Source organism: Epinephelus lanceolatus, chromosome 11 (genome assembly GCF_041903045.1).
Source record: "Epinephelus lanceolatus isolate andai-2023 chromosome 11, ASM4190304v1, whole genome shotgun sequence".
NCBI lineage: Eukaryota > Metazoa > Chordata > Actinopteri > Perciformes > Serranidae > Epinephelus > Epinephelus lanceolatus.
The window spans coordinates 24,179,182-24,203,923 of NC_135744.1; the positions used below are offsets into that span (position 1 = coordinate 24,179,182).

Here is a 24,742-nt window from a genome sequence, read left to right on the forward strand (position 1 = left end):
GGCTGCACACACATTATCCTTTGTCTCTTTTCTTTCTGGTATAATAATAGAGCCTTATATCATGCATCATGTGCTTGTGTCCTGACAGGGAGGGGCCATTGGTATTGTGGTTGACTGGACATGTAACTTTGACGTGGATGTAAAGCACTGTAAACCAAAGTATTTCTTCCACGGTCTGTACGGAAACCCTGCAGAGACGGACAAAGCCAGAGCTTCAGTGGGCTACAATTTCAGGTGAATAAACATGTTTTACTGAGAAACACTTCTTATATAATATGGTTATTTTGGGAAATACACTTTTTTGCTTCCTCACTGATAGTTATGTGAGAAGACAGATACCACTCTCCTGTTTGTGCATTATGGATGAAGCTGGAACCAGCAGCTGGTTTGCTTAGACTGGCATAAAGACTGAGCAGCTGGTCTGGTTTTATGGAGTGTGTAGAACACCCTATAAAACCATAAAGTGTTAAGTTTTACACATCACTTTTTTTACAGTTTGAACAAACTTTACATAATGTGTTAATTGGTGAGCTTTAGCTGTGCTGGTAAGTGGCCTTTGGACTGTTTCCAGTTTTCATGCTAAGCTAAGCTAACGTCTCCTGGCTGTGGGTTCATAATGAACACACAGCCAGGAGAGTGGTATCGACCTCTTCATTCAGCTCTGAATTAAGTGTAAATCCCAAAATGGCGAACTGTTTTTCTTAAAGAGGTTTAGTTATTAAATTTCTTGTTTCTTGTGAGGGAAAACAGCTCTGGTGGGGCTCAACACTTTTACAATACTCTTTCGTCCTCAGTGTGTCTGACGAATATCAACAAAACACTGGTGATAGAAATGTCTATTTTCATATTGACATAATCAACATATCCAGTGACTGAACTTGAGTCATGTCACTTTTATTTATATAGCACAGTATCACTGATCACAAATTTGCCACAAGTAGCTTTACAATTGTACATCACCCTCTGTTCTCAGACTTTCGATTCAGACAAGAAAAAGCTCCCAAAGGTTATCACTCGATCAGCATTAAAAAGTACAATTTCATGAGGGTTCTGCTTCAGCAAGTACGTTAATCATTATGTGGCGAAGTCAGCTGACACAACGTTAGTATTAAGTGCGAGAAAGTCTGTGTAGGATGGAGGCGAAAATGGCAAGTTTCACGTAATCTGGCAGATCTTTGTTCACTGCATGGGCAGGGAGTTCCCGGCACTGCCGAGACAGGGGAGAGCCAAACACTGTTCATTTGTACACACTCCCCACACTGCAGTGACACAGACCTGGTTGAAAATTGGCAAAGCACCCCGCCACATAACATATGACAAATACTCATTATAAGCCAAACTATGGTATTTTTTTTTCCAAACCTTACCACATAGTCTGCATGCTTAACCCTGATGAAAGTGAAAGTGACACCTAATGAAACAGCTTCTGATGCCAACGGGCATTTAAATAGCTGATGACAGCATTCTGAACATGAGTAGGTATAGCAGTGTTCTGCTAACGTATATGTAGCATGCTGATAACCATTAATAACACCCATTTAATTGAGTAATAATAATATATATAGTAATAATCAAAATGGGAGCAAAAGACCCTTTAATGGGGCAACCTCTAGCTCACCTCGTAGAGTGTGCGTCCCCTATAGGCTGAGTCCTCTGCAGCAGCCTGGGTTTGATTCCAGCCTGCGGCCCTTTGCTGCATGTCATCCTCCCTCTATCTCCCACTACAATTCTTATCTGTCTGAGCTGTCCTATCACGAAAAGGCAAAACTTGCCAAAAAACATAACAAAAAATGAATCCCCTGAGCCAACTAACATAAACACTATTCAGTCCCAGCAAGTCGACACGTAACTCCCCAGATGATCCACTGTGTTTGAACCAATCTGACAGCATCCAATCAAGTTGCAGGAGATAACCATCAAGAATTAACTTCACAATACTGTGCACCAGTTAGAAAAAAAAGACATCAAAGATAATTTCATTCACTTACAAAAACTATGTGGTGGGTAACAAATTGCAGTAGGCAAGACACGCAGGGTGAAAATTACAGATGGAGATGCAACAGCTTCCAACAGAAACACATACACATTTTAAAAAGCATTCAAGATTTTTGTAAATGTCATATATTATTACTCTGTTGTTAAAGTGGTATTACATTTGGTAAAAAGTGCACTATGACCTGCTTAGGACTCAAAACTCAAAGTTTAGGACTTGGGACTTGAGTGTTAAGACTGGAGACGTACTTGTAACTTGCAGACCGTCGACTCAGTGCCACCTCTGATAGATGGTATGTATGCAGTCTATCAGAAGAATTGATTCAGATAGGCACACGACCTCCTCCCCTCCACCAGGAAAGAGCATATGTATAGACACAAGAGGCAAAACTTAAGCACATCATTCACAGAGACAGGAGAAATTAGTAAACACGCAGAGGAAGAGAGAGACAGGAGAGGCTGGATCTGCTGGAGGATGACGATCCAGATCCAAGACATCAACAGCCAGGAGAGACAGGCTTTAAGATATTTTGTGCAACTCTCTGAAATTCCTTGTTATTAATGACACCAGTGGCTGTTAAGTGATCTGCAGTCAGCATCCTGTTGTTCACACTTGCCAGATGAAACCCAAATATCACAATGTACTGTATTCCATATGCTTTGCAGAAATGTTAGCTTACCGTCCAATAGGAGGAAAGCCTCTTCATGAACCCAAACGCCCGGCTAATGTTGATCCATGTTTTCCCCCGACATTGGTCACATTCCTGTTTGGCCAGATGGGCCTCATAAGATAAACTTATTTTTTTGGGCTTATATGGAGTTTGTGTTAGACACTGTGCTGTGATGATGCTGGTTGTTTGTTGACAAGAGCAGGTTCTATTTCTAAGTTAAAGTCAGCCAGTGTAGTGTACACTGTTGGTACTGTAGCAGAGCTGAAGAGATCACAATTAAAGGGATACTTTGCTGATTTTAAACCAGATTCATATAATAACACTGTGAGTAGGTAAACTTCTATCCACCTTACCAGCACCCAGATCACCCTGCTCATATTTCAGCTCAAAACCATCAAATGAACTCGAAATACAGATTGTATTTCCACATTTTCATATGACCGCCACCACAGACAAAGAGTATAGAAGTGGATCAGCAATATTATGTAATGCAAACTGAACATGATGGAAATCTCTCTCTCTCAAACGCAGACCAAAATCCCATCAAACAGAAAAACTAGGCAGCGCTGATCAAATACAAACAAAATTCTGTGACTGTTGTTCCTATTTCTTGCCTAAAATTTATTCAGAAACATATTTTAGTACCCTGTTTAGCTGTAATAGCGAGAGTTCAACACTATATTGTTTCCTGGAGGCTAAAAACATATTTTAGATAACTGTTTAACTGTAATCCAAGATTGTTAGGTACCAGCCAGCCGCAATTGTGTGAAACGGATGAGTTTGCATTATGTCACCTACCAGCAGGAGCATTTATTGATCTGGTGCAGTGCATCTTGGTAGTTGTAGGATTTCTACCTCTTGTGCTACTTCTTTTCACAGGTCATGCAGTGCCAATCTTAAAAGTATTTCCATCTCTCTACTGCATAAATGGCCTTGTTTTATAAAAACACCATCTTTCCAGCAGTGAAACACATCTTTGATACTTGTATATTGTTACACATAGTATCTTTAATAGATTAATTGAGACTGAGACTGACTCATCGGACAGAAACAATAACAGGTACAAGCCTGGAATAATAATGAAAATGAAGGCAAAATTCAGGTTACTGCTTCAGGTCTGTTGAGTTTGCACTGAATGCAGGCTGCCTGAAGTTAATGATGTTTACTTGCCCTCAGTAAAACGGCTCAACGTGGCACTCTGAGATTTGTCTTAAACTTTTATTGTTTGATGTACAGCATATTGAGGACAGTCTGCTCTTTGTTCTCACACATGGGCATTTGTAGGACATAGGACTGCAATTAACGATTACTTTCATTATGGATTGATCAGCCCAGTATTTTTGAAGTTTTTGTTACTAAAACGGAAGTTTTTGTTACTAAAATGTAAGAAAACAATAAAACATGCCCCATGTAATTTGCCAGAGCTCAAAGTAGTGTATTCAAATGGTCTGTTTTATCTGACTGATGGTCCAAAAATCCAAATCTGTTCAGTTAATTATAATGTATGACAAGAAAAGCATTAAATTCTTACATTTATGAAGCATGAAAGACGCAAATGTTTGTTTGTTTTGCTACTAAAACAATTATTCAGTGATTAAAATAGCTGCCAATAAATTTTCTGTTGATCAACTAATTAATCGACTAATCGTTGCAGCTGCAGTCGGATATTATTTGTGCTAACTGGCCTCAGGGATGTTGACTATAGCTGCTTGGGAAATCTTCCATGCCATTATTACTACCATTTTTATTAGCAACAATATGTCAGATTGGGAAGGTTTTAAATTCCCTGTGTTTTGCAGTACTTTATCATGTGCTGTTGTTCATGCTCTATAAGCAATATTATTTTAAATGGATGATGCGGAGTATTTGGGAAATGTAAATGTCATCTATAAAAGATGACCCAAGGATACCATTAAACTACAGGGGTATCAGTTTACTTAGCACAGTTTATAAAATGTATTCCTCACTCTTAAATCGTAGGCTGATGGCATTCTTGGAACATAACAATCTGTTAGAAGACGAGCAAAACGGTTTTCGCAGGGCAAGAGCCTGTATAGATCATATACACACAGTGTGTACTGTAATAAGAAATAGAATTCAGGAAAATAGATCAACTTTTTCATGTAATAGACTCGAATATACCGATAAGTACAAATATTTGGGCCTTTTCCTGGATGAACACGTCATTTTTACATGGGACATCAGGGTTAGCAGACTCTGCCAGTAGAGCCTTAGGAGGTATCATTGGGAAAACTAAGACTTTAAGAAATATGGGTTATGCTACATATAGCCAGTTGTATCAAGCATGTGTCTGTCCTATTCTGGACTACTCCTCTGGAGTGTGGGGGTTTAGACACTATAATAAAAGTGTAAGTGTGCACAATAGGGCACAAAGATACTTTCTAGGTGTCCATAAATTTGTCCCTATATCTGCCGTTAACGGTAACATGGGATGGGTACTGTGTGAAGTCAGGTGGAAGGTAAATATGATTAATTTGTGGAACAGAATGCTTGATCTACCGGATGATAGAATGGCGAAGAAGATTTTCATGTGGGATCTCTCGGTGGAAGGAGAATGGGCGTCAGAGATGTATGATCTGCTTCAGGAGCATGGGCTTCAACATCTCTATAGCCATAGACAGAGAGTGGATGTGCGGGTGTTTAAAGAATTTGCAATGACAAAATATAAAAGTAATTGGTTGGATGAAATTAACCATAAACCAAAATTACGCACATTTTGTTTGTTTAAAGAAATGTATGATTGTGAAAGATATGTTATGTGTGATTTATCTAAGAGCCAAAGATCTCTGTGTGCTCAGTTTCGCTTTGGGATATTACCGCTACATATTGAGACAGGACGCTACACTAGAACTAAGGAAGATCAAAGATTATGTTACTACTGTGAGCTCGGTGAAGTAGAGAATGAAACCCACTTTCTGCTGTACTGTCCATTTTACGATGACTTAAGAGAAACACTCTTTGACAAAGTATCAACACATGTAGGTCTGTCCCAGGATAACCAAATAATTAAATGGTTATTTGATAATCATATATTTGCAATATCCAATTATATCGATAAAGCGTGGAATAGAAGAAAGCAAGCAACTTATGCACACAGATAGATCATGGCTCTAAAGATTGTCCTTTTTATTTTATTTTGTTTTACTTATTTTTATTGATCTTTACTTGCAGCTTGCGTATATGTCATGTTTACTAATTTATGTTGGTGTGATGACACTGGAAAATGTTTTGTTTAAAATGTGTCTGAATAATCCCATGAGGGATGGGCTGCCTTAGGCAGCCAGACATGAAAATAAAATTTCATTCATTCATTCAAAAATAAAATTTCATTCATTGTAAATATTTACATACGCACACTTTGGCAAATACATTCTACGGTATGTAACCTAACGTTATAACTCCCGTGGTTGTTTGTAGGTATGCAAAGCATTATTTGGAGGACAACGTTCAGAAAAGAACACTTCTCAAAGTGTTTGGGATCAGGTTTGATATCATTGTGCAGTCACTGGTGAGTTATATATTTCTTTATTTTCATTAATATGAATTTTTTACTTGAGAAATATTCTAAGGGATTTTCAATCACCGGTGCTCCGTCCTTTGCAGGCAAGAAAGTTTGATATTATCCCGACACTGACAGCTATTGGTTCTGGAGTGGGCATCTTTGGAGTGGTATGCTGCACCCTGACAACCTTCATAAATATTTATTATCTGTGGATTATTTTCTTCAAACACTAATTTAACTCTGATCTTCCAGGCAACTGTTGTGTGTGACTTGGTGCTGCTCTATTTGCTACCAAAAAGAGAATTTTACAAGAACATGAAATTCAAATACACAGACACACATGTACAGGTAAGCTCTGTGATGCATGTGAGGTGACAATGTGAATTCTGTTGTGATGTTAAAACACAAGATGGCAGCAAAGAGGCTTTTAACAATAACAGATACAGAACAGACATCAACAGTACAATTCTTTATCTGGACATCTTCTGGCTGTATTTCAGTTCTTGTGCAGGAATGCTGCATACATCATAGCTGGAAGTCCCAACAGCACACATAGTAGCAGTAAATTTCAATGACCTTAAAATTAAAGGAATACTTCACCTCCCAAATGACTATTTGTATATCGGTTACTCAGCCTGTGTTAAGTGAATTCAAAAAGAAAACTTTGTTTTTCTTGCATGCCTCCATGGGCAATGAAGAATATAAAAACGGATGAAATTTTTGATGAATTGAAACCCCAGGGGTCCACATGTAACAACACCAAAACTATATCCAAACATACTATTACAAACTCACACACAACTCGAGCACTATAATCCAAGTTATCCAGTCATACGTTCAGTGCTTCCCAAACTGACAGCTCTCTCTGTCAGGGAACTGAACTAAAAGTGAAACAAAACCAGAAATTTTACCTCCCTGAACACAGGAGCTGCCTCCTCCTTAATCTATGTTCTCATCAAAGCCAGACTCTATTGACAAAAACAGTAATTTGTTTGCGTTGCGAGTTGCTGGTCTACCTCTGCCTCGATCAGTTAGTTTGTTTGTGTTGTTGTGTGACTTTGGTGAATCCAAACTAACCCTATAAAAATCCAAAGTCACACAATAACACAAACAAACTAACTGATGGAGGCAGAGGTAGACCAGCAACTAAAAAGGTAAAATTAATGTTTTTGTCAATGGAGTCTGGCTTTGATGAGAACATAGATTAAGTTTCACTTTTGGCTCAGGTCCTCGACCACAAGGGCTGATTGTGTGGGAGGCACTGAGCATTGCACTGGATAAAGGAGACTTACATTATACTGTTTGTAAATAGATGTTTTGATATAGTTTTGTTGTTGTTAAATGTGGACCCTTATGACTTCAATTCAACAAAAATTTTCTCTGTTGCTTGATTTGTCTGTTGACCGTGGAGGCATGTGAGAAAAGCAAAGTTTACCTTACGAATTCACCTTAACACAGGGTGAGTAATAAATCAGTGGTGCCCCCACTGGCAAGGACAATTGGAGACCGGTATTACGGACTATAAAGCCCACTTGAGACCAAAGGTTTGCAACGAGACAAGTTGAAGCATGCAACTATTTGCAACACACGCAATGCGGTTCACACCAGTGCAACTAGATGAGATGGTGTATCATCTCTATGCAACAACTCTCTGTGCTTCTGTTCTGATTTGCAGCTTTTCAGATTTATTTTGTGGCTGAATATAATTTGTAGCTTATTACAATCTGAATGAGGATAGTGGTAATGAGATACTGGCCACAGTTGCATTTGTAGTAGTGATGAGATGGTGAAAAACATAAAACAAGCATCAGATGGACTGTATAGATACGCCACAATAATATAAGTAAGCAGCTCCAATCCACCCACGTGAGGACAAAAACAGAGGGCTTGACAGGGACGGAGCACCTGCTGCAGCAAGTGAACATCTTGGTTTGTGGTCGTCGGCGGTCATTTTGACTTGACCAGCAGACTTCACTACAAGCCGACTGGCTGTAGAAACAGGCAACGTGCCTTATGTTCTAAAACCAGCCGCCAGCAATTTGACAAAACACCATCAGCTGTCTAGACAGTTTTGTCTCATCGTCAATCATTGGTCTAAATGGGCTTAAGAGGCTGTGGCATCCTAATTTTTAGGCTAGCTGGTATCTTGTGAAACCAGACAACGTAAGGCATCCACTGGTACCCATCATATAAGCATGGCTTCTCAGGAAGGGGACTAAGTGGGGATCTATTTGAAAAACAACTAATCACATCATCTGTATAGTATTAAAACAGGATTATTGCTGAACTCAAAACTTTAAGCGTAGCGGTATCAGTCTATGCACATCAGATAACTAGTGACATTAACTGTAAAACACAAAGCCAAAGTATATAAGCATGCCATTACTTACCATATTGACATAGTTTTCGACTAGTCTACGTACCTCAATAGCTTAAATGAACACCTGAAAATCTGCTTTGGTTTTGGTGTGCCACCCCAAGATTTTCAGTGGCCCCATCTGGCCACCCCTGCGAAAAACTTGCCACTGTTGCCACTGTATTTAATATGCAAATGGTACACAAGTATTCCTTTAACGCTGTGTTTATACCCATAATACTTATGGGCAGTGCCGCCATCTATCTGATAGAAATCTTCTCCCATCCCTCCCCAGACACTTTCCCTCTTTAACTAAAACAGGCAGAACATTTTGTATTTACAGCATGACAGCGAGTCGCTTGGTTTAGAAACAGGCGACTATTACACCCTTGAAGCAAATGCAAGACAAGTCCCAGGCACTGGCCAGTCCAACGTGAGTGCATGTAGCAGTCTGGACAGCAGAATAGTTTTTTTTTTGTTTTTTTTTCATGTATTTTATCATGTGATGATGAGGAGAATCCTTTCTGTCATTACCTGCAAGGTCTAAAATGGCTCCTATCCTGTGGATTTTATCCTACAGGACCCTGATTCAGAGGCATGTAGCACAGAGACTGAAGTACCTAAAGTAAGAGGTTTATATTATTTTCACAACAGGATACAGGCGAAGTCCCTCCCCTACCAGTGTCCTGTATGGGGCCTTTTTTCTTGTAGTCAACGACAAGAGAGAAAACATTTTTTGATCCCATTTGAATTTTATCACGAGTTATACATATGATACTTGTCAGGTTAAAAGATAATTTTCAGAGTAAAGAAAGTTTTTCGTAGGTTTGTCATAGTACCATTTAGGTTTGTGTGAAACTGCTCACTGAACTACATCTTCAGTCTTGCACAATATTCGACAGTAACACAAGCTAACTAGCTAGCTAGGTAACTTAGGTATGTCCCCAGCACAAATGTAACATTGTCCCACCTGATGCATTTCATCCAGGAATTTCTTTTAATTAGCTGGGAAGCAAAAAAATTAGCTACTTGTGTCTTTTTCAAGGTAGCGCAAAAGTAGTGATATCATAAGACAACCTAAGGCATGATTCAAGGCCGATCAGGGCGAGTTTTTTCTAATAGCTTTGCGTGGATCACCAGAACGGGCTTCAAAATAATCGGACGCCATGTTGGCCTCAATACTCTTCACTCAAAATGTAATTTAATGTTGTGAAATTAACCAGAAGGGATGAACATCGCAGAATACACACCACCAAACACACACTGTGCGTTCCAATCCCCATACTACCGTACTATTTAGTATCCCAGAAAAAGATGTCTCAACACATACAGTAGTATGTCAAATGCTTTATGCCAAAAATACCAGGATGTCCCACTGCATCTGGTCAGATTTTGCAGTATGTAAGCCAGCATGCTTTGCTGCACAGTCCTCGGCACAGTGGAAGATCGGTCACATTGACTGAGCTGCAGATAACAGCTTGACTGCTTGACAGAGGTTGTAATGACGAATGACGGCGCATTACGTACTTTCACAATCTTACACCTCAACAGTTTAATGACAAACTGCAGCTTTCTGGACTTTCTATATTATCTTTTTAATTGAAAAAACATCTAATCTGTTTTTCATGGCTCATTCAAGTGGGATCAAAAAAGTATTCGTTGCTCACTGTTAACTTCTGCACACTTTTTTCCCAGAAATACGGCCCTGTAGTGGTCCACTGGAAGGTGAGGGACGTTGCCTCTCTATGAAAACCCTTTGCTTTGTTTTTCGTATTTGCTGATGTTTTATCTCCTATTCCTGTGTAGAAGTGACCTGGGAGCAAACCTTCAAGGTGCTTTGAAGGAGCACTGAACAAGGACCCTGCAACACAACACACACACACACACACACACTCTAAATGGACTCCAGACTGGAAAGGACACAGGATACATTGTTCCATGTGTCCACTATTTCTTTAGCAGCCTCTTCAACCAACATCTCCCCTCCCACAGTGACGCCTGCTGTTGTATGTAGAGCTTTAGCATAGCTCAGCTGTATGTGTACTTTTTTGGGTGTAGCTCGGTTTGCTTTTGTCCACACTTTGGGTGTAACCTCTACATCCTCCACATCCGTGCAGGTGAAAGAAGGCTTTCTGGTACTTAAGTGTGTACACAAATCCCTCACATGTCACCCATTACCTCTGTCACTGTCTTTGTCAAAAAAAGATATACACGTCATGTGTGGATGTGCCACTGTCGGAGTGACTCACCTCACCTGTTTGCACCTTGTGATCAACACTGCAATAAAAGATATACAGTAACATGACTGCTTTTTTTGACTCACAGTGCTAAGTAGTCAAACAGGAATACAGAAAACATCAAATAATTCAGGTTTTCTTTTTTATTGTCTGTGGTTATATTTAGGTATACAAAAAGCATGCAAAAAATAGCTTCTTTATATATATTGGTACATATTTACATTGCAACAACTGCATTCCATAGGGGTGTGCCATGCTTCTGTTTTTGTATGAGCGACGCAGGCGAGTGAGTACATTCAGAGAAATGCACGAGACAACACGAGACGCAGAGACAGCAGGCACCTTCAGCACACACATCAGGACCGTCACATGAAAAACACAGCTGCAAACCAACGTTAACATTATGTACAAACTCACTCTCCCACAGTCCTCGTCTGGACCTGAAATCGTGAAATATTATTCCTGTCACTTCCTGTGCTGTGACTAAAGTAACAACACTACGCTAGAAAGCATTTAACCTCTGCCAAAGCTGTAAAATTTTATTTCTGTATTTCATATGTATCTGGATCCAGAACTGCATCCAAATAATGACAGTTACTGTGTCACTGTGAGTCTGTATTAGGGATCCATCCCAGGAAGTGTGCAGCACTGAAAGAGAGTCACATGAGACCACTAAGTTATGGCCATTTTGAGGTATCGTGTTCTGTAGCAGCCCAGTCGCCAGAAGAAAACATTGGCATTGTACGTTTCTGCAAACCACGGATACGTTACATTTCTACATTTTATTTGTATCATATAAATATTTCTGAAGCGACGTAGTATATGAGCTGACTTTGTCATCTTAAGATGGAGGGGATGGTGGTTAGTGTAACACCTTGGCGAGATGCCTGCCAAGCTGCAGACCACTGTTCAAGATCAACAAACGATAAAACTTTTTGTCATTGCTGTCTTTCTTGTGGCTTTTCAGCCCCTAAACATGGGTGTTTTGTATCGACTTGGTAAATAGTGTCACGATAAAGGGTTGTTTTTTTTACCAAGACATCGCTGCTTCACTAGTGGGGATTGTGCAGCCAAAACCAGGTACTTTCAGCCAAAACATAATTTTTTTCCTCACTGTAACCAAGTGATTTTTGTGCCGAAACCTAACCACACAGTAAACGCAGCCTCATCCAAACATACTGTATACATACGGACCTGTTGCTGATGTTCCTGCAGCTTTCAGCCCCCAGACTGGGTGTCTTTACTACCCCCTCGCTGTTTTTAAAAGCGGGGATTGTGCCACAAAAAACAGTTGTTTTTAGTGTCCGGTTGCTGTTGTTTTTTACCTCTTGGTTAGTGCCATGAAAAGTGGCTGATTTTTATCGAGATATCACTGCTTTTCTAGAGATTGTTCTCCCAGAGCTACAGATTTTAAGCCAAAACATGATCTTTTTCTAACCATAACCAAGTGATATCTGTGTCTAAACCTCACAACACATGAAGCACAGCATTTTTAAAATGTTAAGTTTTAAAATATCTGCTACATCAGTGGTTCCCAACTGGTCCAGTCACAGGGTCCAGATTTCTCCTTAATCATTAGTTCACGGTCCACACAGTTAAATATATTTAGCGTCATACTTGCGTTTGGCCATTTCTCAAGCTAGTTTGCTGTCTCAGTCAAGTAGCTGTTTGGTATTCACTATTGCAGGAATCAGCACTTCAGAATAAAAGCTCTGTGCTGGAAATTCACTGTACTTAAAAATAAAATGTGATTTTTACAAAGTTGATACCTGTGGTCCATTCAGAATGGACACACGACCCAATAGTTGGGAACCACTACGCTACATAATAACGTACAAACGTGACATGGTTTGCAGAAATGTACCATTGCCAATATTTTTGTTTTTTGGTAACTGGGTTGGCTGTAGTACCAGCTTTAGGCAAAATTCAATTAATTACACTGGGCTCAATCAGAGTTGATGCAATGTGTGCAGATATCATTTAAATGTTTAGATAAACATTAAAAAGACATTTTTTAAAAATGTATGAAATTTAGAGAAGGCTGGCAAAAATGTGTCACCTGAGTGGTTGGAAATCTCTGCAGGTATGTAGGGAAGAAGTGTGGCCTACTGTATATGGATTGATTGACAAATCTGGAATAAGATATCAGTAAAAAAACAAGAATAAAAAATAGCCACATGGTGATGTAACCTGCACCAAAAAGTTCTTCCTTTGCCCATCGTTCAATTTTCGGAGTAGTCATATAATCAGAGGATTAAATGTTTCATCTTCGAGGACAGCTAGTGATCATCCATCACTGTGTCTGTGAAGAAGATCTTTGAACATAAAGCTGCTTCTGCGCTCTGGGCCCTGCTCATAATGGGGTCAACAGTGTTTTAACATTATGCATCTTTTCAGCAGTAAAAGAAGTCCCAGTTACACAACATTCACAATTCTGTTGTTACATGGATATGCACAGCATCTTGTTAGCTGTTACAGCGTTCTGACACAGACAGGAGAATAAGTTACTGGAAACATACTTGAGTTTATAAAAATTCTCAAAAACCAAGTAGCAACGCTGTGACATGCAGATCGATATCAAAAGCACAGGAGACTGTGAGAACATACGATACACAGTAAATATGCTCTTTTACAGGTGAAGCATACAGTTTCTTCCTTGATCATGAACTGTACAATGTGAAATGGCTGACAGCTACCAGTAGTGTTATAACTTTTAATATTCAATTACTTTAATATCTGAATGTGGAAAAGTGCAAATATTTAAATAGAAGCAGTATTTTTCTTTCCAACTAATAAAATACAGTTCAAATGATGAGCAGCCTGCTCTGACAGCAGGGGAATGCCAATAATGCACCAATGATAAAGACAACAACAATATTGCACCTCTGACAAGACAAATGTCTGTACAAACACACAAATAAAAAGCTGGCAACACCTAGTAAAAAAACAAATCTCATAAACCCTTTTTACGTAAATAAGAAAGAGCACACAATTTCATACTTTTTGGTTCAAACAGCCCTTCATTGAAGGTTTCCCTGCAAACGGACCTTAGTGCCTCCTCTCACCTGCACCATCCTCAGCAGAGAGAAGAAACAAACACAACGGAGAACCACATTATTAAATAAACGAGCCTTATTTCAAACTGCATACACCTGGTTGCCAGAATAAATGTTGGCACTGTACGCTTCTGCAAACCATGGATATGTTAGATTTGTTCATTTCATATGTAGCGGATGTGTCAAATTTATGTTGTGACAACACTGTGGTTAATGTGATTAGGCTAGGCGCAAAATCCACATTGGAAATGTTCCGACATGTTGTTTAAAAATGTGCAGTTTTGCTACCACAACCCCAGTGGAAATGTTCTGACGTATTGTCAAAGAATGTGTTTTTGTTGGCACAAACATGGCTGAAAACGTCCTAACATTTTGTTAATAGATGTGCAGTTTTGTTGCAACAAACACAGCTGGAAGATGTCCGGACGTATCGTTAAAAAAATCCACGGATTGGTCGCCACAAACTTATCCGAAAATGTTCTTATATATCGTCAAAAAATGCGCGGTTCTGTTGCCACAAACATGGCTGAAAATGTCCTGACATTTCTGTAATAGATGCACAGTTTTATTGCAACAAACACAGCTGGTAGATGTCCCGACATATCCTTAAAAAATACCCAGTTCTGCTGCTACAACCCCAGCAGAAATGTTCTAACATGTTGTCAAAAAATATGTGGTTTTGTTGCATTAAACATGGCTGGAAATGTCCCGACATTTTGTTAATAAATTCGCAGTTTTGTTGCAACAAACACAGCTGGAAGATGTCGCGACATATCGTTAAAAAATCCACAGTTTGGTCACCACAAAAATGTTCTTATATATCGTCAAAAAATGCCTAGTTCTGTTGCCACAAACAAGGCTGAAAATGTCCTGACATTTCTGTAATAGATGCACAGTTTTGTTGCAACGAACGGCTGGAAGATGTCCCAACATTAAAAAATACCCGGTTTTGTTGCCACAACCCCAGAGGAAATGTTCTGACATGTTGTCGAAAAATAGGCAGTTTGTTGCAATAAACACGGCTGGAAGATGTCCCGACGTATCGTTAAAAAATACCCGGTTTTGTGCCACAAACTCAACCGGAAATGTTGCCACATATTGTTAAAAAAACAGTTTTGTTGCACCAAACACAGCTGGAAATGTCCTGACATCTTGTTAAAAACACCCACTTTTGTGGCCACAAACATAGCTCTAAATGTCCCAATTGGTCACTAAGAAACAACTGCTTTTGTTGCCACAAACCGGAAATGATCTTAAATGTCATCAAAAAATTCCCAGTTTTGTTGCCACACAACTGTTCCAATTTGTAGGTTTTGTTGCAGCAAACACGACTGATGTGTCGTTAAAAATACCAGGCTTTGTCACCACAAATACGGCAGGAAGTTCTCAGATGCGTCGGCAAAAATATTGGTTGCTGTCTTTTGGTCTCGAACACGTCTGCTGCTGTTGGATGGTCATTTTAATTATGCTGACATGATACGTATGAAACATACAAATGTAATGTATCTGTGGTTTGCAGAAATGACCAATGACAACATTTACTCTGGTGCCTAGGCTGGTATAAAACATTTTAGACATCTAGACATTCAGTTATTTATTTATCCTATACAAATTACCAACTCTTTAACAGAGAAATAAAATAAAAAGATATAAAGCTTTACATTCCCACATGATAATAAAGTTGACATCCTAATGTCAACAGAATCCATGATGTTTACACACAATGTCCCTGCCTCTGAACATGACTCCATAAAAACACGGGCTTAATAACAAGATGTGAAAAGCTTTTCCTTTCAGATCCTGTGGATCCCTCTCTGTTCTCTGTGCTTTATTTTGCATCCTTCACTGCAGGACACTGAGGCCAAGATTAATGGAGGAAATGCAAAGTGCTGCACTCCCCGTTTCTAATCAGCCACACTGGGGACGGCACTGAAGTGGATGGTGGAGTGTTGTTGTTGGTAGCCTGGGCCTAATCATGACATTGAAATGCTCCCTTTCACTGCAGTTCAAGTGATCAGAGCTCTCTGCCAACCAAACACGCTTTCCTTCAGCGGGGCAACAACCCAGACCAAAGGAAAGTATCCAAATGGAGTGATAGAAACATGGATCTGAAGCAGAGCTCATGTGGAGGCTGAGATGTTCTCATAGATTTGAGTCGGCAGAGACGAAACAAACCACAGATCTGTCCCTTTTTTAAGTTCACCAACCACCTTGAATACAATGTTCATTTCAGTCATCTGCAACATTTGCATCTTACAGGACTAACTAGCGTACCGAGCTTCACAAACATACACTGCTAGCTTCAAAACCTCAGCCACGCAAACTAGTTAGGGACTGTCCAAAAATTACTTAAGCAGCAAGCCGAATTAGATCTTACATTTTTTTTTTTTTTTTTTTAATTGCACAACCCTTCCCTGCAGTATTAATATATTTTTGGGCCCTACCCTTGACTTCCTCAAGAATTTTAAGTGCTGTTAATGTAATTTAAAATCCATTTTATTTAAATTTTACAAACATACTTTCACGTATCTATAAAATTCATATATTTATGTGAGAATACTTTTCACAATTGCCACTAACGCATAAATTTGAAGTGAATTTTACAATCACTAACACCCTTTTGTCAAATCTGTAGCCACATTTTAAAAACTTTAAGCACAATAAGCACAAAACAACATCTGTTGTGGGCCATGCCATTAAATCAATTCATGTAGTTTTCACAGAAAATGCAGTCAATTTACATGTTTCTAAAATGCTTAAATTTCCTTTACATTCAAGTTCACCCAACAGCAAAATAATGGATCTTTCTTGTCTTATTTACAATGAGATATTTAAATGAAAACCTAAAATCCAAAATCTTAAATATAGCAATATAGCATAAAGCACATGATTTTTGTCCTTTGCATGTGGCAAAGTACATCTTTATGAGCCACTGTGCACACCAGAGGCATCAATTTTATTCCCTTTTTTATTAATTCTGCAAGGGAATACTGAAATATAAATTTGGTATGTTAGAAAATAAAAAGCCCTACTCTGTTCCTCCAAAAAAGGCAAGCTAACCTTCCCTCTGCAAAAGGACAACATACATAACAGTGCCCTTTTTCTGACGGCCTTAGTAATTTGTGTACAGTCCCTTATCCTGGATAACTTCTAAAAATGCTTGCTGATGTTGTACTTTGACAGTGAGATGATTCCCGCTCTGCGTCCAAGAATATTGCATAATAATAATTTCTAATTTGTGAGGGGAATTATATCAGTCTGTGCACACTCACCATCCAACAACGTACCCTTCCAAATTTCTTTTACAATTACTTCACATCAAATCAAACAGCGCAGTTTGATAAGAAAGGAAAGAGACAGTGTTAGAGAACAAAAATCATCAGACAAACAAAAGTAGGGGTGAGGAAGCGTGAAATGACTTCTATCACAGAAATAATTACACATTACACAGTGATGAAAGTCACTTTGAAATGTTCGAGCGCGGCAAAGTCACCGTCCCTTCCGTGTGGTCACCCTTAGATAGGGAAGTTCAACAAGGCAACACAGGAAGGACCTCGACCTTTGTCTCACAGCGCCAAAGTAAAAGTTAATGGCACAGATACAAGAATCGGGCTGTGAGACAATAACACTGATGACACTTCAAGACATCTATGTACAATAATAAAACAACTGATCACTGATCAGAAACAAAAAAGCCCTGTAGTTCACCGAGGAGGCGATACAGTGTCATTTCCATGCTGAAGTCTGTGATGATTATTCTCTTCGTCAGGCTGGTTATGACTGTGACAGGTGGCCACTGACAGCCTGATGATGACACTCAACTATTCATCCATGCAGACATGTAAAAAAAAAAGAAAGAAAGAAAGAAAAAGTTTGACAGTTTTTTTTCCCACATTACAGTGTAATACCAGCTGACAAACATGGTCATGCCTTTCTCCCACAACAATAATTTGAACTGTTAATGATCCAGAAAGGCGGCAGAGTTCCTCTCATCGGTTCACTGGTGCCAGTCACAACAGTAAGAGGTTGAGTAGTTAAGATAAGTAGCATTGTAGATCAAACTTAGAGCCCAGAGAGTCAACATTAGAGAAGGAGAATGGGGGAAATTGGGGTGAGAAAAGTTCTCAGATGCCGGAAGGAAGCAAAAAACGGAAGCAAGCCTGAGCATAAAAGTCTGAAAGTCAAAGGGTAACTTTGATATATTTCAACCTGGACCTTATTTCCCCATGTTTTTGTGTCTAAGTGACTAATGGAAACAATATTTTTGAACCAGGCTGCAGTGTAACCACCAGGACCACCGGGATGTTCTCATATACATATACATCCACTGAAAGAGCTTGTTTTTGCCAAATACAGGCTCAAACTGTTATTCTAAGTGCCTAATAACATTATGGAAGGGATTCCTACAGAGTTAGACCTTTCTGAAGAGTAAGATCCTTTTTGCTAAACCAGAAACAGCCCCAAAATTGCCATCACTAAACCCAAACAGTAATTTTATCATCGTAAAACACACCTTATTCAAAGTCGACACAGACACAATAAAAACTCACAAAAGCAGGGTGAATTAAGGGTTCATTTCAACCAACCAAGAGTTTGTGATTGTTGGAACAGTGCAAGGACGACGCTGACATTTTCAGAGCTAAAAGAACAGGTTGGAGTGTTTACAGTCTCCGTCGCAATTGATTAGTTTGTGCACTGAGTCCTTGTCGAGCAAGAGTGGCGATTCTCTCTTGAACTACCAGCAGAGATGTGGAGCGTCTCTTTTGGTACCATGAACAACTTTTGACAATGGAAACTTTTCTAATGTGTAGAAAACAGAACTGACGTGAACCGGACTGGTTGGTGGAAACAAGGTAAAAGAATAACAATCTGACCCTGTCAGTGGCAAAAATAAGCGGAGGCCTGGTTTTAGTGGAGGTACATTGATTGCCCAAACATACTATAAGTCCTATTAGTCACTTGGACACAAAAACATGGGAAAATAGGGTCCATGCTGAAAAATACTGAAGTTACCCATTACAAGCAATAGAGCAGATTTAAAAGTCTCTCCAGTGTTTAGAACAATGCATCTGCAGTGCGTCACTGATTTGAAGGAAATGCGTGGATGAAAGGGTGAGCACACAGTGGTTCAAGCAGAGGGATGTAAAAAGGATGGCGTTTAAGACAAAGCTCTGCTGACGGGAGTGTCGTAAGACTTAAGAGGACGGCTCGTCTTCATGCAGGTCCTCCAGCTCTCCTTCTCTGGGTCCATCCCCTGTGCTGCTCTTTCTGAGAGAGGACGAGAGACACAGAGAGAAAACCCTTAATATGAGATGTCCTAAATGATATTAAGCTTTTGCTTTATCTCTCCTGAAGCAGCAAAACCAGAGATGCTTTTTTCCCCATTTTTTGTTACATGATGAATGTTTAAGACACAATGTAACACAGCACTGAATGGCAGCAGCAGGGAGATGAGAGAACTCTCTGAGATGACAGCTGGGGAAGGGTGAGGCTGCCCTATCACTTCTCGTGATGGGGGATAAGCGAGAATCGAGGAGTCTAGGATGATGATGGGCGCAGCAGCTGGGTGATGTTGGACAGACAGCGAGCCAGACTGGATTACCTGAGTGAGGGGTGAAGTTTTAAAGTGGGCCGGAAAGGCCACGAGTCCCTGCAGCACAGTGGGAGAAAAGATGGAAAAGTCACAGATGAGAGGGTAAAGGTCACCTCAGGGGGTCAAAGGCAGGGTCGCTGGTGGAGACGACCTCCCCCCAACACACTCCACGTCCTCATTCTGAAGATGCTAAGTGTAGCTTCAGTAGTGCCAAGATGAGCAGTCAATCGACCAACCAACAGTGTAATTAATAATCAGTGACAATTCTGATGAAATTTCCCACTTCATACAAATATACATTTAATATTTTGGGACTTTGACGGCTCAGACAAAATAAGCTAAAAAATAAAAAATAAGATTTTTTTTAGACCAGTTTTACGAATCAAGTTCAGTTTACTCAGCACAGGTAGTATGACTCAGTAGAGGCCCTAAATGATGGACCTGGGAAATTCATTCCAAAATCTGACTGGACCTGATAATTTCAGAGTTTGCGTGAGACGCTACAGGCATGATGTGATTTTTCCTAAGTACGACATGCTCCTAGATCAACATCCCACATCACATTCCTGGACCAACATTACAGTCAACCAATCACAGCCCTCTGACATCATCAGTGTGCTGTTCCTGTGCGTCTTTTAAAATTCCTTTGTGCTCCAGAGATAAGTCAGTTTTCCAAAATTAAGTTAGTAAAATAGAACAAAATCTTTTGCATCATTAAACAAGGACCTTATAAGCTATTGTGGGGTTAATGAGTTAGCTTGCTAAGTACATTGGCTATGCTAACAAGCTTGCCAATAGGCTAGTTCACTTGTGTGGATATTATTTTTTTCAAGATTGCAGTGTTTGTGTTGATCCAGGACCACACTGTCAAATAAAAATAGTTTTAAATAGGCAGTGAAAAGGGAGGGAAAATGTGTCCAGGTCTTTACAACTGAGGAATGACATTATCCTTACTCTTAATGTTTGTGAAAAATATTTTAGCCTACTGACAAACTTACTCCTTAGCACAGCCTCCCTAGTTATCAAGCTAACTTGCAATTCTAGTATATTGGCAAGCTTCCTCGTTAGCATAGCCTCCCTAGTTATTAAGCTAACTTGCTAATATTCTAGTCTATTGGCAAGCTTCCTCGTTAGCATAGCCTACCTAGTTATCAAGCTAACTTGCTATTCTAGTCTATTGGCAAGCTTCCTCGTTAGCATAGCCTACCTAGTTATCAAGCTAACTTGCTAATATTCTAGTCTATTGGCAAGTTACTCGTTAGCATAGCCAACCTACTTAGCAAGCTAGCTCACTAACCCTGCAGTAGCTTATAAGGTTTTCGTTTAATGTTACTGAGAAATATGTTAAATTTTACGAACTTCTTTTTGGAATATTAGCTTAGCTCTGAAAAAGCAAGAAGGAATTTTGAGAGAAGCACAGGAGCAGCACGCTGATGATGTCAGAGGGCTGTGATTGTAGTGTTGGAATGCGATGTGGGATGTTGATCCAGGAGCATGTCCTACTTGAAAAAACAAAACACGACGTGCGATACTACAGTCCCAACTCAGTGCACGTTTATAGATATAAGTATATAAAAATATTTTATAAGCGTCTGCATGTACCAGCATGGCCTTGGTGAACATGTTTTGTCATAATTTGTCCTTTCTTTTCTAAGATTTGGTGCAAAGTTTCTTATCTTCTGCTATGAGGATGCTGTGACTAGTGTAGACGGGTCATTGTGATTTGGTAGTCAGATTTCTGCTCCTCAGAAAAGATCTCATCTAATTATTGGTATCAAGTGATTGATTTATCACACCTGGTGGGAATCTGTCTGTGTCTCTATCTGTTCTGTGAAGCACTCATGATGGTCAAGGACCAAAATGTTTGCTGCTGTTTTCACTCACTCTATCATTTTTTTGCACTTGTAGCACCTTTATGTGCACAGGTGTCTTACATAAATTGGCTATTTTTTGAACTGATCTCAGCCTGTGGACCTTTTTGTGGAGTCCGGCCCAGTTGCGCTGGCGTGCCGGTATCTCCTCTGCCATCCTTTCTTGTAAGTCTGTTGTACCAATGCACCCAAGACAAACGTTTTGGTTGTCCTTAGTAGGTGCCATTTCACAGAAGTGACTTTGTAGATCTCTTCAGTAAGACCACATCACCCATAGAAAAAAAAAGATACTTCTTGCCCCACCACCTATGGCATGACTCTACTCTTTAAGTGGAGTGTCTCTTTAGGTTCTCAGAGGCTGTCAGTGTTGCCGTTTATGCTCCTATATGAGTACATTAATGTCTCAAAATTAAAGTGGTTGAAACAGATGATAAAATGCAACATGTAAGCCATATTGTTGTTGTTGTTTTTTTTTATGGCCCTGCCATTAATCAAGTTTTCATTCATAACGACATGAAGCTCAAGCATCAGAAACTCTGACGTGATGTACAGACTAAACATTTCAGTTCAGGGCTTTGTGCTACTTTAAGTTTTACATGTACAAAGCCCTGTTTTTCCCTCATTATCCAGCAGGGGGCAGTGTTGATTCAAACTCCCTGCACATCTAAAGACACCTTCACCTTAGATGGAAGCTCTCTGCCTGCCTGGAGTAACAGGGGAAACCTCAGCCTGGATAGAAGAGAAATTGTCTAATAAAACTCTCACAATAGGAGATAAGAGTCTCCTCCACATTCAGCTCAACAGTGGCCCATCTTCATGACAAACTGCTGCACAGATAACACAGATTACTGTCCCAAGGGCACCCGCAGTACAGCAGGGAGCAGCTAGAGATGCTCTGATTTGCCCATGGCTACACTGTATATGTTGGAGTTGCACGATGCCATATGACAATTGGCCATTTCCCCTGTGATGCGTTCAATTCATGTAAGAGAAAATCCAAGGTCAGCCTGAGGCGCTGGTAGATCTGTAGCATTCTCTGTCACTCTAAATCCCTCTACCCTTGAAAGCTGAAAGCAACACACAAAAAACACTTATAAAAGCTGTAAGCTCCACGGCACACAATGAAATAATGAATTATGGTGCTATGGCAACCCAAAGCAGCAGCTGCTGCTGCAGGAGTGAATGCTAGTTAACCTGATACAGCAGACAAGAGACAGGTATGAAGTACAGACCTATGTCAGAGTCTCAAGCAAGCTTTGTTTTTATCCTCCTGGAAGAGATATGCAGGTTCATTGCAACTGGGTTGTATGAGGTATTTATCCATAGTCAGTGTATTACCTACAGTAGATGGCGGTCAACACACCCCAGTTTGAAGAAGCAAGTAAGCAGTGTACTGCTGTGGACAGGGGCAGCAGCAAAACTTACATTAGCCACCTACAAAATCAATATCAGTTTAAGTGTACATTATTTTTAGAATATATCTATCACTCAAAGTAACCAGGCTCCTCTGACAAAAACAATACATTGCAGAACACAAGTGCTTCTGGTCTACTGCTGCCTCAGTCAGTTAGAGTATGTTATTGTGTTAGGTACGATTGTGTTAGGTACGATTGATTCATACTGTGCCTGAGTATGATTACCCCTCCTCTCCACTCCCGTGCCACTCAGCTTTCACATTATTAATGTTGCTCTGTACCCGAGTCCACTTGCGTCATCATCTCTGTGACAGTTTTGTTGTACTAAAGTGTAGAAAAGAAAGTGGCAGAAGAACACTGCTGCCCTAAGGACCATCATCAGTGGGGACTGGCAGAGCAGCGAGGCGAAGCTCTGCTCCTGGCCGGAGGATGAGCTGCTAATGTCAGGCGTGGTGCTTTCTGCCTCCCGCCAGTGCTCTGACTGAAGGTCAAAGGAGGCAGCAAAGCCTGATCTGATCTGGTCTGTCTGGTCTAATACAGAGGCATCAGTATTAATCAGTTAAACACTCCCTGTAGCGGCATTAAATAGCAGCCCACTTCTATGTATTGGTATAGTTGGTGTGCACACCTGATGTGTACTATACCCGAGTACTCATGAGCTGTACTTGAGACCACCTTTTCAAGTGGATTCAGGCAAGGATCAGTGTACCATGCCCTGGGAATGGTACACAGTGTTCACACTAATCAAATTAACAGGACTTTGGGAGTCAAATGTACTCCAGACTTGGTCCCTGATATGAAAGCCCACTTAAAGGGTTAGTTCAGATTCATCAAAGTCACACAATAACACAAACAGACTAACTGATAGAGCCAGCAGTGGACCAGCAGCTCCAAAATTAATGTTTTCTTCAAAGGTGTAGATAACAGATAACAGATAACAGATTAATTTGCTCATTGTAAAGGGCTGTCTGATGCCGTCCACAGCAGTATATTGTTTAGCCTCTGTGATGGTACTCCTGTATGGTTCTCCAAACTGGGGTTGCATGCCGACTGCCATCTACTGTAGGTAATACACTGACTATCTGTCAGTAGCTCAGACAACCGCACTTAAGAAAATCCAAACTATTCCTCTAAGTGTTCTAGGATGACTGAGGCCACCGACAGTGTGTTCTTACATGAGCAGGCTACCAGGTGCCGACATGGACCTCTCCTCTCTCCTGCTCGGACACTCAAAGGGGTTACTGAAGGAGCGCTTCCTCAGCATGGCTCTTACCAAAATCTGAAACATTCACAAACACAGGAAGGTTACAAACATGTGCAGAAGGGTTCTTGTTTTGAACCTGTGGTTCTGCATGAGCGACAGAATAACAGTTCTTATAGGGAGATCCAAACTGTGTGAATCTTGCATGTCATGATCTGGTCAGAGCCTTGGTTTTTTTTTAAATGTTGGTGAAACCAGTGAAGAAGAAACACCTGTTTTAAAGTTAAACAGCTCATCCTCTTACTGCGTATTTTTAATGACTAGTACAAAAGTCGATCAGGCTCTATGATCAATGCTTTGTTGATAAGTTTGACATGCAATTAGAGTTTCAGTGTGGGACTTACTGAAAGCTGATAAACGTAGCAGACTGATGGTTTTAGATGATACATGTTGTCTTTTTTTCATGATCCCCTACAGCCTAGAGATAACACTTATTAAATGATGTATTGATATACTTTGTTATGGTGTTTTTGTCTACCAAATCTAACACAATAATATATCTAATGTCTGGTATATTTTGATGGTAAACAACGAGGAAGCAGGGAGGTCATAGGTGCTAACGTTAATATCCAGAATGTGGGGAATTCTGCGCTTAACCTGTGCTGTCCAGTTACAGCGCAGAACCCACTCAGTTCTTTTCTTACTGCCTGCTATGCTAGTCTCAGCTAGCGTTATCATTGCTGCTAGCTGCTGTTTCTCGGGACTCCCTAAAAACACAGGATTTTAGCCAGGGGTAGTGCCTTCCATCCTGCATCTCACATGGTGTT

General features: G+C 40.1%; 2 protein-coding genes across 8 annotated transcripts in view; one reads left to right on the forward strand and one right to left on the reverse strand.

Annotated features, from left to right (window-relative positions):
• Nucleotides 1-10,842, forward strand: part of p2rx1 (purinergic receptor P2X, ligand-gated ion channel, 1) — a 35,019-nt gene extending 24,177 nt beyond the window's left edge. For 2 of the 6 annotated variants that reach the window (XM_033611681.2, XM_033611673.2), the window contains exons 8-14: nucleotides 89-234; nucleotides 6,102-6,192; nucleotides 6,288-6,353; nucleotides 6,439-6,534; nucleotides 8,886-8,975; nucleotides 9,123-9,167; nucleotides 10,349-10,842. In XM_033611681.2, coding sequence (XP_033467572.1) covers nucleotides 89-234; nucleotides 6,102-6,192; nucleotides 6,288-6,353; nucleotides 6,439-6,534; nucleotides 8,886-8,975; nucleotides 9,123-9,167; nucleotides 10,349-10,354 — 540 coding nt within the window. In that variant the 3' untranslated portion in view covers nucleotides 10,355-10,842. Of the gene's footprint in view, nucleotides 1-88; nucleotides 235-6,101; nucleotides 6,193-6,287; nucleotides 6,354-6,438; nucleotides 6,535-8,837; nucleotides 8,976-9,083; nucleotides 9,168-10,348 lie in introns of those variants that run through there. The other 4 variants (XR_004500816.2, XM_033611692.2, XM_033611701.2 and 1 more) reach the window with 4 other exon arrangements.
• A 65-nt stretch (nucleotides 10,843-10,907) lies between these two features.
• Nucleotides 10,908-24,742, reverse strand: part of camkk1a (calcium/calmodulin-dependent protein kinase kinase 1, alpha a) — a 103,597-nt gene continuing 89,762 nt past the window's right edge. Inside the window, exons 15-17 of one of the 2 annotated variants that reach the window (XM_033634024.2) lie at nucleotides 23,890-23,993; nucleotides 19,438-19,485; nucleotides 10,908-19,103 (exon numbers count right to left, since the gene is read on the reverse strand). In XM_033634024.2, the coding sequence (XP_033489915.1) occupies nucleotides 19,031-19,103; nucleotides 19,438-19,485; nucleotides 23,890-23,993 (225 nt within the window). In that variant the 3' untranslated portion in view covers nucleotides 10,908-19,030. The remainder of the gene's footprint in view (nucleotides 19,104-19,437; nucleotides 19,486-23,889; nucleotides 23,994-24,742) is intronic. The other variant, XM_033634032.2, reaches the window with a different exon arrangement.